This window comes from Nelusetta ayraudi, unplaced genomic scaffold (genome assembly GCF_046127955.1).
Source record: "Nelusetta ayraudi isolate G7.1 ecotype Tasmania unplaced genomic scaffold, CSIRO-AGI_Nayr_v1 ptg000022l, whole genome shotgun sequence".
Lineage (NCBI taxonomy): Eukaryota > Metazoa > Chordata > Actinopteri > Tetraodontiformes > Monacanthidae > Nelusetta > Nelusetta ayraudi.
Genome location: NW_027466072.1, coordinates 2,928,916 through 2,948,567, shown reverse-complemented (window position 1 = coordinate 2,948,567; position 19,652 = coordinate 2,928,916). Strand labels below are relative to the sequence as shown.

The 19,652-nt window shown below is 45.0% G+C and overlaps 1 protein-coding gene across 3 annotated transcripts; it reads left to right on the top strand.

Annotated features, from left to right (window-relative positions):
* Positions 1-19: 19 nt before the first annotated feature.
* LOC142889393 (uncharacterized) lies at positions 20-19,326 on the top strand. Of its 3 annotated transcripts, XM_076028104.1 has the most exons (21): positions 22-271; positions 945-1,034; positions 1,132-1,185; positions 1,267-1,347; positions 1,428-1,516; positions 1,603-1,639; positions 1,732-1,850; positions 1,987-4,491; positions 4,606-4,679; positions 5,353-5,488; positions 5,698-5,746; positions 7,281-7,384; positions 8,047-8,213; positions 8,295-8,382; positions 9,819-9,896; positions 10,109-10,149; positions 10,531-10,614; positions 13,735-13,792; positions 16,426-16,499; positions 16,623-16,680; positions 19,029-19,326. In XM_076028104.1, the coding sequence occupies exons 2-21, from the start codon at positions 961-963 to the stop codon at positions 19,136-19,138; spliced, it is 4,080 nt and encodes a 1,359-aa protein (XP_075884219.1). In that variant the 5' UTR covers positions 22-271; positions 945-960; the 3' UTR covers positions 19,139-19,326. The 3 variants fall into 3 exon arrangements, with proteins under 3 accessions (XP_075884222.1, XP_075884219.1, XP_075884220.1); XM_076028105.1 differs by lacking the exons at positions 22-271; positions 945-1,034 and having other exon boundaries at positions 1,267-1,321; XM_076028107.1 differs by lacking the exons at positions 9,819-9,896; positions 10,109-10,149; positions 10,531-10,614; ... (2 more) ...; positions 16,623-16,680; positions 19,029-19,326 and adding an exon at positions 8,780-9,457 and having other exon boundaries at positions 20-271.
* The last annotated feature ends 326 nt before the right edge of the window (positions 19,327-19,652 follow it).

Sequence of the window (19,652 nt, the reverse complement as noted above, 5' to 3'; positions counted from 1 at the left end):
ATGATCGCGCGTCTCCCCTCTGACTGACTGTGAATAAAAAACAAACTTAATTTTAACTGCATTAAGTCCCTTTATTTCAGATGACAACGGAAATCTTCATTTGCGTGCTCTTTGTCGCAGCCCGAACACCTTTTTAGTGGATATATCTTCTAACAGTAGGGGCGCTGTGACATCAAGTTTAATTATACACTCCCGCAGAAGAAGAGGATAGTTGCGGGAAAACTGAAGCCTCTGACAAGAGCGCAGAAGAAGCCACATTGGATGAAAATCGGTGAGACTTTAAATTTATCGATTTATCTTTTAGTCTTAAACTCTCCGACTTTTGCTTCTCGTACCGAGTCGTGTTTTCTTTGTGCGCGTCGTTGCATCCCTTGTCGCAATCTCGGAACGTGTTAGCTCTCTCGAGGGTTGTGTAACGTCCCTCAACAACTCATGGCAGCTAGCAGAGCCCGACATTAAGTTGCTTCACGGTCGTCTGCAGGTTAAACACTAAAGTTTAGTGTCTGACCTCTGTAAGTGCAGGGAGAAAAACTCTGCGGACCTGAGTGGAATTAAAAATGACCAAACATCAATCATTTTTTTCATTACACTGGGACTGTTATGTGCTGCTGTTTTGCCACTAGAACTTGTCTGAAGCCAGACAGCTCCGGAAGTAAACATAGAAGTCACACTAGACTTTTCCTCTAATCAAGTATTTTCTAACGGTAAACTGATCAGTAATCATTCAGTAAATTTGTGTTGTAAAGAACATTTAGACCCCAGTTCATATAATAATATAGAACATATGATTTATATCACAAAGTCTATACATCCGTTTAAAATGCAGAAGTTGCATGCAAATGGGAAAAATATACAAATACCGACACGCATTTTTAACAGCTCAGTGTGTGTGACAAGCAAATGTGTCAGAAGACTTATCCATCCATCACTATTGTTGTCTCCAGTGTATGGTAATTAAAAATGAATGCACCAAAAGCAGCAGATGTGAAAAGGGGGATTTCAGCCCTTTGGGAGACTCTGCAGTGTCCTATTTGGTGAGTTTTCAATCAATTAGTGACACAGCAAGCTTGTTAATGAAGATGTATTAATGATGATGGAGTTGCATGACACAATACTTCCTGTCACCCATAGCTTGGACTTGATCACAACACCTGTTTCTACAAAATGTGACCATCAGTTTTGCAAGTAAGTAATATTTCATATTTATCCACGCCGTTTTTATAAATATGTTAGAATTTGACAATTTCAAAAAAACTTTTCCAACAGATTTTGTATGTTAAAACTGTTGGATAACTCCAAGCAAAACCAGGCCAGTTGTCCAGTATGTAAAGCCAAGATAACCAAAAGGTAGTTAATAATTATATTAATGACATTTTTATTGAGACAGTCATTAAAACCTTTCTTTTATCGGTTTTATTTCTTGTCAGGAGTTTGCAGGAGAGCCCTGGATTTCAGAGGCTGGTGGCAGGGTTGCAGGATATGATAACGGCTTATGAACATGACACTGGCACTAACTGTAAGACACCGTCACAGTTCCTTGTAAAATCATCATCATCATCATCATCATCGCAGTGCATAACACATTGCTCTCTTTCTTGCTAGACTTCACTGGAACTTGCCAACACAAAGGGCAAAAGAAGTAAGAGCTCTGAACTAAAGTCATGAGAATCAATGCAATAGTATCATTACTGATCTGAGTGCATGATTAATAACCGGTATCTCTCTCCCAAGAGTCACAGAGGACGCTGGTGAACACCAGCAGGACATGATGTCTGGAGGTTCTCCTGAAGCTGAGAGCAAAGAACATCCAGTCGACGATCTTCCAAAGTCTCATTCCTCAACTATAGCAGGTGAATCTTTAGGTCAGGTGCAGTGCTGCCACTTTTGTTCCTTTTCATCTACTGTTTGCTTTGCATTTATTTATTGTAAGAAGAAAAGTTTTCTCAGAGAAAGTGTTTTATTTTTTTGTATTTATCCCTTTTTCAGCACTGAACGGCTTTGCAGATCTCATGGGGTTTGGGGACACGAGTCCTTTGACAACAGAAAACGAAGGCCTGGATAGTGGCCTGGGAGAAGCTCCACCGACCTCAGACAAGAAAATCCACAGCATCACACATGTGGACACAGAAATGGTTGAAGTCACAGAAAATACAACTGCACCACACAAGATGGGAGTTTCCGTGTTGGGTGAAGGGTTCACGGAGCCGCCTGTAAACCCAGATGACACCAAACCCCAAACTGTAAGAAAGTTGTCTAGGAAGAGGAATAAAAAAGACTTGAAGACCAACAAAATTCTTGAAGAAAAACAGAAGAGAAGTATGGAGAAAGTGGCTGAGTGGCTCCTGAAAGTTCCAACAGAAGGAAGCCTCGAGTTGGAAAATCTAAACAAAGTTGACGGCGACTCCGACAGCTGCTCCTCCTCTTCAACTATAGTTGTGAGGCAACACAACACTGACACAATTCTATCGAGGCGGGAACAAGCTAAAGCCCTTGAAGACCAGGTGTTTGGAGCCGTTTATAGACGAGAACGGAAAAACAACAGAGCTGTCTTCCCTCCGCTTGATCATTTCAACCAACTGAAAAAAACGAAAGAAGAAAAAGGAGCAGAAAGTGTCTCCGGTGAAAAAAGTGCAAGTGACACTGAAGAACGGCTGCAAGAAGCCGAGGAAAAGAAAGGGAACAGCAGTGATGTGTTGGAAGACGAGCTGATGGTGGATGATTATAGAGAGCAAATTGCAGAAAATGAAAACAATAATGGTAAAGAGGAAGCACCTGACCGCCGACGGCAACCAGGAAGAAACTCCAAGAAGAGGACGCGTAACACAGTGCAGCAGGTTGACAGTGACCTTCTGCAACAAGCTCAGGCAACGTCCCAAATTCCAAAGAGAAGCAACAAGAAGAAAAGTCAAAATCTGAGGTCGGAGAAAGGTAAGTCTGCCAGCGCAGCCAAACCGCTCGAGCTCGTCGCTGTTCAGAATGAAGAAACCGACCCGGTGGCCCGACCAAGGTCTGAAGACGTCCAGGTTCACATTGAGAATTACCCCAGTAGCGAGGACAAAGAGCTGCCCTCCAAAAGAAGCACCAGGAGGAGCAGAAGACTCCAAGTGTTCACAGACACAATACGGGGCGGTCGCAGTAAAGCCAAATCAAACATCGACTCAAGCGAAAAAGAAACCAGCGTTTCAAAGCAGCCTGATGAAACTGGAGGTGCATCGTTGGACAGAAAGACATCGCCAAACACCGCAACTGAAGCAAAAGATGCTGAAAGAAATGGCTGTGTCTGTAATGAAGACCTTGGAGGAATTGAAAACATGGAGGCCGGTGGGATGCCGCAAGAAAATGTGAAAGAGCAAATTTCTGAAGTGGCAAATGCAGAAAGATTGCCTGAAGGAAGTGCAGCTCGCGATCCTGCCGTGCCAAGTTCAGCAAGTCCTGCTGAAGTCGCCGTCGGCCTGACCCAATGTCCGCCAAACAGCACACGGCTGGACGCTCCAGTCAGTGAGACACCAGGGGCTGGACGTGAAGACGAGGAGGAGGAGGAAGAGGAAGAGGACAGGAACGACAGCGAGCTGGACACGGAGCAGCTCCTCCGCAGCTTCAAAGGCACCAAGAGGAAATCTTTCCACCTGGGCGGAGGGCCGAGTGTGAAAAGGAGCCGCGGTGCTGATCAGGGCGAGGTCCATGTGTTGGGCGGCAGAACAGAGACGCGGGCGAGGACGCCCGAAGCCGTCGAGGGAAGCGGCCTCGGCGACTGTGAGGACTTCTCTGTCGACGTCATCTCCCCGTCCATCTCGCCCCGGCGGGTGGGAAAGCCCGTTCTTGAGGAAGCCCACCGAGTGGCTGAGGATGAAAGTCCGGGTCAGGACGGCGCCCTGAGCGTCAGCAGCCCTTTGCCACCCAACATCCAGTCCAAGAGGCGCGACGGCGACAGCTCGTGTCCCTCCGTGGAGCCCAGAGTGGGAGACTCGGGCCTCTACTTTGTGTCCGTGGAGCAGGAGCTCGCCGACGGTCCCTCCACTCGTCCCCAGACAGCGGCGGAACCTCGTCCCCACCGCGGCGAGCGGGACGAGACAGACGACCGGAATTCACCACGCAGTGAAAAACTCTCAGCGGAACAAATTGCAAACCAGGAATCCTCCTTGACGCCCGACGGTCTGGGAATGCCGGCGGGAGAAAACTCCCAGCGAGACTCCAAGACGTGGAGGAGCAGCAGCTGCAGCCAGGAGCTCAGCGGCCTGTCGCCCATCAAAAGCACCGCAAGGAGAAGGACCCGCAGGCTGCGGTCCACCTCCGAGTCGTCCGACTGCACGGGAGACGCTTTGCCCAGCTTGGCCGAAATGTTTGGCGGGCCGGCCCCCGCCGGGACCCCGGACCAGGGAGGTTCCAGCCGAGAGGCCAGACAGGAGGCCGTGGATGACGTGGAGGAGCAGCTGAGCCCGGAGGTCCAGTCCAGCCAGGCGTCAGTGGACCTGTTTGGGACGCCGGAGGAAGGTAAAGTCTCTTCTGTGCTCGTGGACTTCCTGTGCTGATGTGTGGTGGTTCTGATCGGCATCGTGCTTAACGCCTCCACCTCTCCCACGCTACAAAAAAAAATGGCTTTTGCAGGTGAAGCCGCAGCAAACGACCCCTGCGCTTCTGCGGAATCATCGCAGCTCTCCAGCGACGTCCTCGTCACGCAGGTAAATCTGATCCAAACAACCGTTTTACGCTCCAGCCTGCTCTGAGAGGAAAAAAAACTCCCCTGCAGTAAATTCTGCATGAAAAAAAAAGCAAACAGTATTTAGGCCCAGCAGTTCAGTCTTTCTCGCTGCTCTTGCACTTTCACATTATGCCCCAGAGAGGGCAGACTTGTCAGCTCCAGGATGATGGACGACCTTGTCGGGTGAAACATGTCCTGTCAGCAGTTTTGGAAATGAGATTTTATTGATATTAAAATGAGATGCTGCCCATCGGTTCTTGAAGCTCATTTTCCCTCTTTGTCTGCGCCTTCACTGTTTGACTGGGTGTGTCAGACTGCCACAGATAGAGACGCATGTGAGAATACAGTGTCCACAGTCCAAGTTATGTCTGTTTATGTGGCTGAACAAAGTGGAAATTTCACTTTCCACCTCTTTTGCAATGACAGTTTGAAAACAGTCTCAGTTGTTTGTCCCTCTCCTCTGACTGACAGCCTTTTTCAATTCATTTCACCAAATCTGCCTAAAGTCCTCCCCCTTAATTAGTCGTCCTCCTTTGTGTCGTAAATGATGCATTGCCTCTTTGTTTTTCCCCTCGTCGTCTTCTTCCAGACGACTGAATATTTTTGAGGGGTTTCGTCTTAAGATGTTCTTCCTGACGTTCCTCATCCTGCAGCAAAAGCTGGAAATGCAGAAGGAGCTTGCGAGGTTGGAGAAGTTGATGGCTCTGGTGTCCGAGGTGCTTCAGGAGAAAGAGGGCAGTCCTGTCAGAGAAGTCCCGCCCAAGACTGACCAGAGCTGCAAAGATACAGGTGAGCACGTTGAAACACTCCGGCTCTCAAGATGACCTGCCAAGATTATGAGATTGTCACAAAACTTTTGACATGTTGTTCTCAGTAGGTCATAAATGATATACAGTACATTGGAGAGAGAACCAATCTGATTTTATTTTTAATCAGAAAATCACTTCAGAAAATCACTTGTGAATAAATCTTAAATGTTGTCTTTTTTGTGTTGCCAGACTCAAGTCATGTTCCGCTGACAGAAGACCAGGACAGCACCTCTGAGCGGTCAGTAAAGCTCACCGACCAGCAGCATCATTAGTACTTCTGCTGTGGCTTGAAATCTAGATGGATTTTTAAAAGGTTTTAAAAGAAAAACACACCATGATGATACATAAATAGGTTCACTGTTTGATACATTGAGATATGAAAACAGTCAAAGTGAAGTTTAGATTTAGAAGTTTACTTCAGACTTGTTAGTCCAGTATGGTGAGGCCTGATTGAAATCCTCAGCCGCCTGGTTGTCTCAACCTGGATGTAATATTTGAAATGGGAAGAAAGCGGCTGTCGCCTGGCAACCACTGTCTTCCAGAACTTGTTTTTCTTTTGGTCTCTCAATTAACTGTGTGGTGAGAATTCCCAAAGTTAACCAGTGTTGACTCACAAACAAAGTCTTGTTAATTAATATCAGCTTTGGATGGTTGTTTTTCTCTCCTGGGTCTTTTACACTTTGTTAATACTTTCTAAATGGAGCAATATTTCACTGCTATTAGACAGAAAAATAACTTGAGCAAATGGCATGTTCTGCGTGCGTGCGTGCGTGCGTGCGTGCGTGCGTGCGTGCGTGCGTGCGTGCGTGCGTGTGGCCAGTCTCACAGGGTGATGATGCATCTTGGGAGGCAGGATGGACCAATAATCCTTCTAATAAAGCCAGAATGTGTTTGTGCTGCGTGGAAAGGCTTCTTTTTTTTTTTTTTCTTAAAATAGGGAGACGATCAGCTCATTACTGAGTGCATCTTATATGTCATTGAGAGCACTTGGAGACAAACTTGTGTTGCTACAGTAATTCATCTGTGCTGCCTGAGTGCCCCGCCTCCCAGCCTCACGCTCTGCGGGGCTCTGAGTGCTCTGCTCCAGGCAGAGAGTTGAAAGATGGAGCCACACTGTAGATTAAAACTCAAGTTCTCATAGAAACAAAGTGCACACATGCATGCACACCCACTGTGTGTTTCTGGCATATTCCGCTTTTTTTTCGTTTTTTTTTTTTTTGTGTATTATCATTATTATGCAAAACACATCTCTCTGGAGATCTACAACGTTAGGTTTTTGTTAATCAAACATGCAGGTTATGAACCCTTTGCGATGTCACAGTGGGCACTAATATACTTTTCTAAGATTCCTTTGATTTATTTATTTTTTGTCCCTTTCCAAACATGTGTTGGTCCAGTTAAGCCTCGCTGGTCAGCAGAGAGCAATAAACACAGTTTTCTCGCAAGAGACTGGAAGCAGTGGGCATGATGATGCATTTTCTGCTGTTTGTTTTTGATAATTATTCATACAAGGCGGCTCTGGAAGATGAACTGCGACCAAGAAACAAGATGGTTTTTTAATTATTATTTTCCACTGTAGAAGAATGAGTCACCACGTTAATAGATATCAATTTGCTTCTCATCCAGAAAAAGAAATCTTCCTCCTCAATGTTCAGCGTTGTGTCCGGTCGACCAAATGTGTATTTGTGGGTGTTGCTGTGACTTTGACTCGTCTCTCTGCACCAAGATTTTTTTTGACCGTCCCATCAAAAAACGTATGTCAACATTTGCAGGAAACCTGTCCCTGAAGTGCAGCAAGAGTTGGGCACAAGGTCATCGGAGGTCAAAGGGCTGCAGCAAGACACCGGATCCAAGCCAGGCGGCCCGGCAGAGCTCAGTAAGACACCCATCTATCTATCTCACAAGTACATCATTAGTTGTTTTTTTTCGCATGTTGGAAAATCATGGAACAAACTTTCTTAGCTAGCGATGGTTCCCTTAGTTAAATGCTGCTTCACGGCAGTAATTAGTGAATCCCAGCCCCTGTCAACACTAGCATTCATCCTGAATTGTGACGCTCTTTCTCTTATTACTTATCAACTGTGTCATGTAGGGCATATTAATTCAATATTTAATTTGTAAGAAGTCTGTTTAAGGTATTTAACTGTGATAAACATTACATATAACCTTTAAATCGTGAATTAATATACCTGTACCTATATTTTACCTTGAAAAATATAATAACTGTCACAGATAAATGCTTTGTGTGTCATTATTATGATATATATTTGTTTAAAAACACATGTTGTCAGATTACAACAGTATAACACAGATGTGGAGATTTAAGCAAGTAGGTGGTGAAAATAAAGAAGATAATTGTGACGAATCGACTGAAAAAAATAATCAATAGATTAGTCATAATTGTTAGTTGCAGCCTTATTTGCAACAAGTGTGCAAATAAATATTTAAATAAATGAATGAACGTACTTGTATAAGCTTGAGGTGGATAAAGCGTTGCAAGGATTCACTGTCCTCGTCGTCTGACCTCCTCCTCTGCAGCACCTCGCCCAGCGCACTCCAGGCCAAGCGTGAAGGACGCCGCGGCATCCAGGACACTCGGGAACGACGGCTCCCCGTCGGAGAACAAGGAGAACGACACTCCTGTGCGAGAGCGAAGCAGAGCCAAGACGGTGCTGGTGTCCTCCGGGTTGGATCCCCACCAACAGGTGCCACTCTGATCGCCCGCTTTTGGTTGTGTGAGTGTCAAGCGAGGTGCGCTGACCAGAGTCGGAACGTGCCGTCCACAGGGCATGGTTAAGAGGTTCGCCAAGCAGGTCGGCGCCCGCGTGGCCTCCAAGGTGACGGCGGAGACGACGCACGTGGTCGTGCACACAGGTGGGTCTTGGCTTCTTGGAGTTTCACCTCACAGATGCACCAACGCAGCGGTTCTCAACTGGTGGAGTCTCACGACCCACATCGTTTTTCCTTCGTCCACCCAAATTAATTATTACACAACAATAAAAACGTAAGCCCACGTTCCATCATGTCTAGGAAAACAAATTATGTAAATTATTGAATTGAATTGTGTGTCCTGGAAAATAAGTTCTTCACAAATACACGGCCAGTCAAAAGTTTTGACAATACTATTTGAATTTAATGTCTTTTCTTTTATTCTCATGACTGTTGACATTGTAGTTCCTCACTGAAGGCATCAAAAACTACGTTTGAACACACATGGAATTATGTAGGAAACAATGAAAGTGTAAAATAACTCAAATACATTTCCAAACAGTTTTGGGCCTTGTAAATGTGGCACCGGGACCAGAAGCTCTAAAACGTGCACTTGCGGGAGGAGGATGTCATTTTTTTCTTTTTTTTTTTCTTCTTCACACGTGACTGCAGTGTGTTTAATGTCTTTCTTTTCTTATTTTAGAGCTTCTCAGAGATAATCTCTCCGCCTCCTCACCCACACGCTCTTCTCTCTGTTCCTCCGCTGCGTGCTAATTACCTTCCCCGTCAGATTATTTTTAATTTCAGACCCCGCTCTCACTTTCTAAAGGGCCACGTGAACTGTTGCTTTTCATTTCAAACGGCGGCTGTTTCCTGGGCAACAAAAGCAGGGGCTGGCGGGAGTGGGAGGTGATGCCTTCAAACAGCAGCAGACGGTGACAGTCATTTGAAATTGACTTGGGTCTGAAGGGTACCAAACTGGGCATTATCCACTTTACCTGAATGGAAATCAATATTTCATTCATTCTGATGGAAATAAACAACAAAAATCACCCGCGGCCCCGGTGGTCAGCTGTGATTTCTGCTTGTTAGCTGATCAACAATTTTGTGCTCTTTTTATTTTTTTTTGGCTTGGAGCAAACCATGTTTGGATTAAGACGTGGGTGAAGGTGCAGGATATGACACAGTGTCACCACTAGATGTCGTCGTTTTTCACTTCATGCGCACCAAAACAAACCGGCTCGCTTAGACGTTTCAGCGATAAGGTGGGGACGATACAGTTGTAAATATATATTATTTAAAATAAAATGGCATGAGAAGGTGTGTCCAGACTTTTGACTGGACGTGTATGGAATGCAAAAAATCAAATATAGAAATACAGAAAGACACAAATAAGCATATGAGACTTATCAACATGAACATGTAGATGTATATGAATAAATGTTGCTGTGTCGGGTCTGCTGTCCTGGATGCTGCTGAGGACCTGCAGGGAGCCGCTTTGTTTCGGTGCGCTTGCGGCACGAAATTCCGACATCTTGTGGTGAACTGAATAACAACTTCCTTTGACCTTCACTGACGTCTCGTTGTCTCCTTCCTGCCAGATGATCAGCTGGTGTGCGAGCGCACGCTCAAGTATTTCCTGGGAATTGCCGGCAGGAAGTGGGTGGTCAGCTTCCAGTGTAAGTCCCGCCTCCCTCAGTGGTCCAGCTCTGGCGCCGATGACAAGTGCACAAAGCAAATGCTCCAAGTACAAGGATCGGCGTCAAGCAGAGCGCTGGATGGGAATAAAAGGAGCGTTGCATAACACGCCAGCCACCAGAAGACTTTGTTTGTGCTGCTGACAATAAGCTCTGAGTCTTTTTTTTTTTTCATCGTTATTTCCTCTCTGCAGGGATTTCAGAGTGCTTCAAGCAAAAGAAACTCTTAGTTGAGGTACGGTCGCCACCGTCGCCACTTCCTTATGTCTCCATGTTGAATTAAGGCCGCATGATGAATCGCTCCGTGTGCTTCACTCCGATACCTCATAAATTATTTTTCATCCATTTGCTTTAGCGATTCACGCGCGTGGTTCAGAAACGGCAACAACAATCCCCCCTTTTTCCCAGCATTGTTTCACACACCGCATAAATTTCACGCTGCTTCTCCGTCACAGAGGCCAGTTTCTCCTGCAGTGTATAGAAAGAGAAGCCACCCAGGACATTTTGGACCACATTTGACCCTGAAACAAATCAAACAATATTAGCTGGTGGTTAAGCAGACCTTTTAATAATTAAGTTTTGTTTTTTTTTCCTCTCCCCACACTATTTCTGGCAGAGTCCCTTTGAGGTGAGAGGCGACGTGGTGAACGGCTCCAACCACCAGGGTCCCATGAGGGCTCGTACCACCGAGGGCGGCAATGTGAGTCTCTGGAACTGTAAAGGTCTATAAATAGGATTTTGACACCTGAAGTAAGAGTGCAGAGTTGTGGTGAGACTGGCTTTAAAGGAGCATTTCACTGTATTCTGCTTATCAGATTGGCTTATCGGTGCGACTGTAGCTCAGGAGGTAGAGCAGGTTGTCCGAAACCGAAAGGTTGGAGGATCAAAACCCGCCCCATCCCAGTCTGTCATTGTGTCCTTGGGCAAGACACTTAACTCGCATTGCCTCGTACGAATGTGACTGGATGTCGGGTGGAGGTCAGAGGGGCCGTTTGGCGCTGATTGGCTGCCACGCTTCCATCAGTCTGTCCCAGGGCAGCTGTGGCTACACATGGAGCTCACCACCACCAGTGTGAATGTGGTGTGAATGAATAATAGGTTCAATGTAAAGTGCTTTTAAATTATTATTATTATTATTATTATTATTATTATTATTATTATTATTATTATTATCATTATCATTATTGTTATTATCAGACTTCAAATTTTGCTGCACATAGAACGAGCAGCACTGCTACGTCACAGCACCCTCTGTTGCCTCCAGACACTTTTACTCTCTACAACCAAATGTCATCACTGGATTTAGGACCCATGGAGAGACCTGGACCCGAAAGAAACCAATCCAAAAGTTGTTGAATCTCCCCTTGACCCTTTTTGGTTGGAATCAAAGAAAAAAAAAAAAAGACAGAAAGTCACAACCCCAGATTTAGAGGGGAGAATGTTATGTATATGTATTGAAGATAAAAAAAAAAAAAAGTAAAATGAACAAAATCAAGTTTCCCCGCAGCAGGTTGGACTTGAACCTGTTTCTCCCTATTGCACCAGCATCCTCTCAGAAGCTAATAGTCATTTTCATCCCGGTGTGAGAGCAGCCGGGCCGCTCTTGCCGCCACTGAGGGGGAAAATTAGAAATGTCTGGACGTCATGTTGGCCGTATCGCCGCCTTTGAAGAGCCTCACCTAATTGAATTAGCTTGTAATTTCAGGCTTATTTAAGCGCTTTCAACACGATGCTCATCCGTCCGTCCTCCCCTCGCTGTCACCTGCATGGCGGCCACGCACCGACCAGCAGATGAAATGGGGCGCAGTGGACCAAGTGCGTTGGATATGTTGGTTCCCTATAAATGGAAGAGCTGATAGGTTGACTCTGCCCCTTCTGTTTTCTGTTGTTAAATGTCTTGTTGAGCCAAACCATTTGTTTGTAATGCTCATGTTTTATGTTAAAGCTCACTGACAGAGAACTTCTTTCTTCTCGCTCCCACCATACATACCTGTCTTTCCCGTTGGGCACCTGTGGCTCAGTTGGTAGAGCGGGCCGTGAATTCACAATCAAAGGGTTGGCGGTTCAAATCCTGGCTCTAACTGTCCACATGTTGAAGTGTCCTTGGGCAAGACACTGAACCCTAAATTGCTCCCAATGGGGATGGCAGTGCCTTGCATGGCAGCAGCACCCTGAAGGTGCTGGAAAGCACTATATAAGTGCAGTCCACTCAACATTTACCATTGAGTTAAACATTTTCAAAAATAACACAGCTCATTTTTTGTGTTTTGTTTAGTTTTGTTAAAAAGACAAAAAGAAAATACTGTGAGTGCCAAAAAGTGACTGTATGTGTGTAAAGTTTCAAAGCAAACACTGTTTTTTAATGTCATCTTTAAATAAAAAATGTAAAGAAAGAAAGAAAGAAATGGGGCGCAGCCGGGATTCAGGGATTTTGTCCGTCGGCGGAATGTTGAGAGGGACTGGGCGGGGGGCGGGGGGAGGCCGAGCGCTATCGCACACTTTAATACCTCCTGAAGGACATTACCTTGTCTAAATTAAAAATCAGTTTGGGAAGCATTTCATCTGCTTCTTTTTCTCCCTCCTTCCTCTGTTTCTACCGAGCACCCCTGGCAAGCGATCAGTGGGCGTGAACACAGAGGTCTGACAGATAAGTGTTTCCGTCTGCGGCGTTTCTCACATTCTCAATATTCCATCCAGCCAGGCAGCCCATAGTTAGGCAGCTCGCTGACCCGCAGTGCCAGCGCCGAGCGCTGCGTCTCTGGTGTCAGTCAATTGTTTTTTTCTTTCCTTTGCTCGAAGCGCAGCGGCAGGAGCGGTGACACCGCCAAGGTTTCTTTTTCTTTTTTTAACACTTTTATTGAGAGCTGGCATTAAAATACAGTGTTTGCTTTCAAACATTATACAGCCAATTTGTGCCACTCCACACAGTTCTGCATAGAGGGGAGAAGATATTTGGGTCAGATGATGAGGAGCTCTGCTTTATTGCTGTTGAGTTTTAGAAAGTTGGTTATGGTGGAAGGATGAAGGGGGTGGTAGAGTTGGTGCAGATGTATTATTGGGTATCATCGACATAACGGTGAAAGTGAAGTCTATGGTGGCGAATGAGTTGACCGAGAGGAAGCATGCAGATTAAAAACAGGAGGGGCCTGAGCACCCAACCTTGGGGAACTCCATGGCTGACGGGAAGTGTAGTACTACATGCATTGCAAACAAATCGTGAGGCTCAACTAGACATGTAACAATAGAAAACAAGAGGATCAGAGTCAACCTTTCAGCTCTTCCATTTATAGGCTACCAACATATCCAACCCACTTGGTCCAGTGTGTAATAAAAGTGCCTTTCTGAAGGCACGGCGGGGAGAAGGTGGTCTTCTCCACAAGGTAGATGCTATTTACTCTGCTTCTCCACTCCAGCATTGCAGGTGGATCAGGATGCAAGCAATGCCTTGTAAGGGCTTTTCCCCCAGCGTTTATCGAGATACCAAATAGATATTCATCAGTTCACCGGCAAGGTTTTTATCTAGTTTTTATTTTTTTCTCTTGGTGTGACTCATCCAGCGCATCAGGGTGGAAATGGTCTTTTTTTTTTGCGTAAGCCATTAGATGGAATTTACTTAATACAGTTTGTGAGCTGAGATGTTTGCACTCAGATGATGCAAGCTGGTCAGCAGCCCACGCACTGTATTACTGAGTCATGTCCTGAGGACAGAGTCACTACAGTCTGACTGCATACACTCCATTATTATTCATCCACTTCCTGTTTTACTTTTTGTTCCCTCCCCCCCTCACTCCTCCCCTCTCTCTCCCTGTTTCTGTCTTAGCTGCTGATGAAGGATCTGAGGATCTTCTTCCAGGGGACGTTCACAGACATGACAACAGGTTTGTCACGCTCGCACCCCTCTCGAGTTGTTTGCCACCAGCTGATTACATTTATTTTGCAATGCGAACCAGACCTCGGCTGAGAAATGTCACTGATTTCTCTAATAACTTTCTTTAAAGGTCCCATCTTGCATCCTTTCTCAGAATTTAAATTTTCATCCTAGACACCAGCGGAGCGGCGTCACATGATTGATTACCCCCCTTACTCCCTCTTAAAAAAAACCTAGAGTTTGATTAAATGGCATATTTAGCCTTCTGTTTACAGCCTCCTGCTAAAGCTGAGCTAATTAATTCTTAATGGAGGAAAAAGTTGTGATTCAGGTGTTTTTAATTGGTTGTCTGATTGATGATATGTTGGTCTTTTGTTTGTTTGATTTGTTTGCCACTTGTTTCCATATTTGATGCTATGCTAAATACTACACATTTTGATGATAGAGGACGTGAAAACGATGTTTTACTATCTATCAAAAAGATTAATGAGTGCTTATCAGTGCCCTCTTGTGGACACGGACCCTAAATTATCACCATGTCTATTTTTTTTTTGTCACGTCTTCCTGTCAAGATTCAAACAGTTCACTTCAGAACAGCCTGACAAATGAGCCGCTGCTCTCTTTGAATCTACACAAATGTTTCTGAGCTTTATATTTTTTTTAATCCTTCAAATGCGCGTTTAGAGAAAAAAAACCTGGCGTTTCATCCAGCACGTTGCTTTCATGCACAGCAACTGTCTGCAGGTTCCTTGGTCTCAGCCTAAAGTGCCTTTTGCTCGACCGCTTCACTCACTCACTGTCATTGATGTTGGTGTTCTGCATGACTGCGATAGAACAGAGGAGACACAGCGGCGGGAATGAAAAGGAAAAGAGCCATTTGAGTGACATGTAAAGGTTTTTGTCTTGAACCGTGTCATTTTTCCCTCTGTGTGTCCTGCTGGGTTGACGTGCGAGTGTGAAGTTAGATTTGTGACACTCTCCCGGTGTGTCATAATTCGCAGCGGTCGCTATCATGGCACTCGAGCTGCTTGAAACAAGTTTAATGAGGCTTCACTCTTTGGCCACACAACAATTTTCTCCCTAAATTTCAATTTAAAAGAGCTTCACTACCAGTCAAAAATTTGGACACACCTTCTCATGCAATTTTTTTCTTTCTTTTTTTTTTTTATCTTTACAACTTTCTACACTGCGGATAGATACTGAAGACATCAAATATATGAGCAAGATATATGTAATTATGCAGCAAAGAAAAACACCTTAAATAACTAAATAATAAATATGCTTTTTTTTTATGAAAGGTGGCTATTTTGAAGAATTTAATACAAAACAAGTTTGAGTTATTTTACACTTTTATTGTTTGCTACATAATTCCATGCGTGTTCATCCGTAGTTTTGATGCTTTCAGTCAGAAACTGCAATGTCAGTAGTCATGAGAATGAAAGAAAAGACATTGAATACATAGGCTGTGTTCAGACTTTTGACTGGTAGTGTGCACGGGCATGGAAAACATGTCTATCTGTCTCTCTATCTTCCAATAAACGGGCAGAAAGTGTCTCTAGTTCTGCAGTTTCCTGAGCAGCACAAACTTTGCCGGCGAGCCTCTAACTGGCGCCGAGCTGGAGGCGGAGGAATCCTGTTGCCCTTCACGAGCCACACTTCCCCGCCTCTTCTGCCCCACCCGACGTGAACGAATTGACGGATAGATCATGGGTGAAGGTCTCCGGGTGGGGCTGGGGGGGGCTCTCAAACCAATAGGACGCTGTTCTCTGGTTTCCTTCTTCCTGAGGGCTCCCAGAGTGCTTCCGCAGCGTCTCTTCCCCCCCCGCTGTTCGGCGGATCGATGAAGCTCTGCTAATGGCTCGCCATCTGCAAGCCAGCGGCAAGAGGAGGAGGAGGAGGAGGAAGAGGAGGAGGAGGAGGGAGTCTGAAGACTTTCCCGTACGCGGCACAAACACGCACCACCACCACCGCCATCCATTATTCAGTCGCTCGCATTTGCGTGTGTTAAATAATGCGACAAGATACACAAGTTAATTGTTTCCCTTTTTGGTTTGATGTTGTTAAGGCTTCAACTTGTCGCCTTGAATGGCGTTGGTCCCCTTCTTCGGAGTTTATTTATTAATTTGATGAAGCAAAGTTGTTTTGTCTTTTTTGAAAATGCTTCAAAAATAGTTGGCAAAGTTGCAAAATGTTCAAGAAAATGATTAAAAGATACCTTGCTGAAAAGAGATGTTGCTGTTCGATCTGGAAGCAAACTTGAATTTATAAAAGATACTGATAATTTTTTCTGTTTTGTTGTTGTTTTTCTTTGCTATGTAAAGTTTTGGCCTTGTCTCGATCTCGATGCTCTCCGGTCTCGATAATGTCCTGGTCCCCCCGCTTCATTTCGAGGCCAAGTCGGTGAAAGGGGTTCAATTAGCGTGGAGTCGTTGAGTGAGTTGCACATATCGATTCCCGAGGAGCCGTTCGATCCGTTTCTCCATCCGTCCGATCAAAGGAAGCTTGAAACGAGTCTGCGTCCCTGCGGGCTGAAGGGATGAAAGTGCTGGGAATTGCTTTATCAAATGGGGTCGGTCTCCTCAAAGTGGTTAACGTTTACCCTTTGTGTGTGTGTGTGTGTGTGTGTGTGTGTGGCCATCGTAGATGAAATGGAGTGGATGGTGGAGCTCTGTGGGGCCGCCGTCGTCAAAGATCCACTCCTCCTGGACACGAAACAGGTACTAATGTTCCGTCTGTTGCTGCAAGTCCACATTCAGTACTTTCAATTCAAACATATGAATGTTGTTTGTTTTTTTTAATTCCAACATGGGTTTTTTTTCCCTCTCCTCTGTGTTGCACAGAAGTCTCAGCAGCTGGTCGTCTGTCAGCCCGGAGCAGAGAGTTTGTCCACACGCAGCGGTCAGTCCTTGAATTTGTATTTCACATTTTAGTCTAAGACGTTACTGCTGGTCTGTCTCCTCCTCTTGTTCGCGCACACACACACACACACACACACACACACACACACACACACGCTGACCCCACCTCTATAGTACCATCTGCTGCCTTTAAAAAAGAAAGAGGGTGTGAGCGTTTTAAGTGACAAGGGGATCCCTTGAGAATCGGCTAAGAATTGAGTGCAATTGAAGCGACAAGCCGGTATATGAATATTATCCACTGAGAGACGTTATATGTATAATATCAATGAACATCAAGATATTATATGAAGATCAAGTATTTTATTTCTGGGAGCAAGAGGACAATCATTTTACTTAATGTCAACGCCTCCAGTGAGAAGAGAAGCAGAGGACTGTGTGTTCCACCTAGATAGAGGGTGAAGGTATGCACCAGTTTCTTACAAGCTGTCTATAGCGACAGTAGCATCACAATGTCTTTTAAATGGGGCCGCTCGAAGCCTTGACAGATTTTTTTATTTTTTTTCTTGTTCAATTGCGAGCCAACCCAGAAAGACACCAAAATGCTGCTGATTCCTGAGATTTGAGCTTCAAGATGTTGCGTTTCCTTTTAATAGGAAGGTCCAGTCATTATAACCAGCAGACAAAATATTCTCAGGGAAAATATTTACAGAGCTGTGTCCTCAAATACCAAAATTCATTCAGCATCCTTAAAGAAAAACATTTTTTTTTTTTTTTTTTAATTTAACACATTAGCGACATACCCTCTTCTAAATCTGTTAGATTTGGCACAAGGGCTGATTTCATCTCTGTTTAAAGGCGGCCACCTTAAAAATATGAAACAAATCTTAAAGCAGAAAGACATCTCTACTACATGGAGAAAAAAATAAATTCAATCGCTGGTTAAAATTCACGATGAGCCTCTTTGGTAGTTAAGTCACAAAAACACTCAGATTCTTGCAGATTTGTTGTCTTTTTTTTTTCTTTTTTTTTTTAAGATGAAATTTGGGTCACTTGCTGCCTAATAATCCATCTAGAAGAGATGAGATTTTTTTTCTTGCATTTTTTGCATGTACTCCAATTTGTCATGTAAAAATGCTGAAACTGTGAAAGAAAGAAATGTTGGGCAAGTTGAGATGTTCTGGCTGACGCCTGGCGGCTCATTAGCACGCCGCGTCGGACCAGTTGCGGAGCGGCGGAGTCACCCAGTGGCAGGCGCCACCTGCCAGCAACCTGACAGACGGGCTCCCCGACTGGAGCGGCTGCCGGGGATTGACGTGGCAGGGAGACGATAAGCGTGAAGGAAGTCAGGCAGCGGTGGAGAAAAAAAATCACCACAAATGGCCAGGAGAGAATGGCGGCCGGTGGCCAGCTGGGAAGCAAGTCAAAATGAACTGGCTGCCAAAAAAGAGTGAGAGAGGGAGTGAAATGGAGAAGGAAGCAGCCAGTAGGAGTAAAAGGAGCCCAGGTGCTCTCCTTCTCCTTCTCCTTCTCCTTCTCCTTCTCCTCCTCCTTCTTTTCCTCCTCCTCCTCCTTCTACTCCTTCTCCTCCTCCTCCTCCTCTTCCCGTCTCCTGGCATCCTGCATTTTTAATGCTGCTTCTCCTCCTGTGTCCTGTGGCGCCCGCAGCCCAGCCAGTGGAGGAGCTTCAATTTCATCGCCTCAAAAAGTCCCCCCCCATGCTCATTTTCAGAGCCTCAAAAAACAGCACGTTTAGCCCTCTGTTTACAGCCTTCTGCCGTTTCTGTCCTCCGTCCGCTCACCTGTGATGACTGACATCTCCTGATTGGCTGCCTGGGAAGAGGAAAATACTTGAGAGTGTTCAGCCGGTCAATTTGTCAAAAGCTACAGCGTTAAATTCATGTGTTTAGGTGGGAAGGTTGTGATCATTCATATTCAAACTGCACCGAACTGTAGGGAAACGCTGTAACGATGTAAGAAGCCCACAGCAGCATTACTAATGCAAAATAAAACAGACATTGATTTCTACTAATCGTAATAAAAAGTTAAATCAACCTATGATTTGACAGGGGATTTGAGGGGAAAAAAACAACAACTTTCTGATGAACTGAAATTTGATGTGATCATTTTTTGTTTCAAAGCTTTTTGTGAAATGGGCTGAAAAGGCTTTTTTCATTAGTGAGAGCCGAACCGTATGTGTGGCTGAAAAGTCCATGATGTGCACTTGCTGTGCTGGCTGGCTTCTATCAGAATGTTTCTAGAAGCATTCTGGGTAAATTCAAGAATATACTAAAACTGTGCTGTTGAACTCTGACCTGCTGCGTTTCATGTGAAGCGTCTGAATTCGTCTTCTTCTTCTCCTTCTTCTCCTCCTCCTCATCTCGCCGGCAGCTCTCTCACGACGCGCTACAGTGGTGACGCGTGGTTGGCTGCTGGACACAGTGGCGACCTACAGCCTGCAGGACTACAGCAAGTACACGCCAGACCAGCGGACGCATTAACCACAGCTGAGGGTCGAGCCGTCGTCTGACCAAAAACCATGTTTACCAACTCTACTTTTTAAAAGTCTGACTTTGCACCTGTCTTTTTTTCCTGTGGAGCTCAAAGATCTGTATACGGTTTACACTGTGTGTGATTGTGCGTGTGTGTAATTTGATGTCTATAAAGTTCAATCCAACGATTCTTAAAACATGTCTTCTCTTCTTTATGTTTGAATTTTTATTGCTTTATTATTCTGAAATGATGCAAACATCCATCCATCCATCCAAAACCTTTTAGCCATATTTGAGAGGTTGCTTGAAGTTTAGGTGTTTCCATTACCAGTTTTTTATTGCGATATTTAGGTTGCACAATCCTAGGGCTCATGGAAACGCAGCTATTGAGACAAACATCCACTCACACTCACCTGCGGGCAGTTTTGAGTTCCTAATTATTGTTGCATGGATGTTTTGTGGACCATGGGATCAAGCTGGAGAACCTGGAAAGAACTCACGCAGAGGTAAAACATGCAAAGAT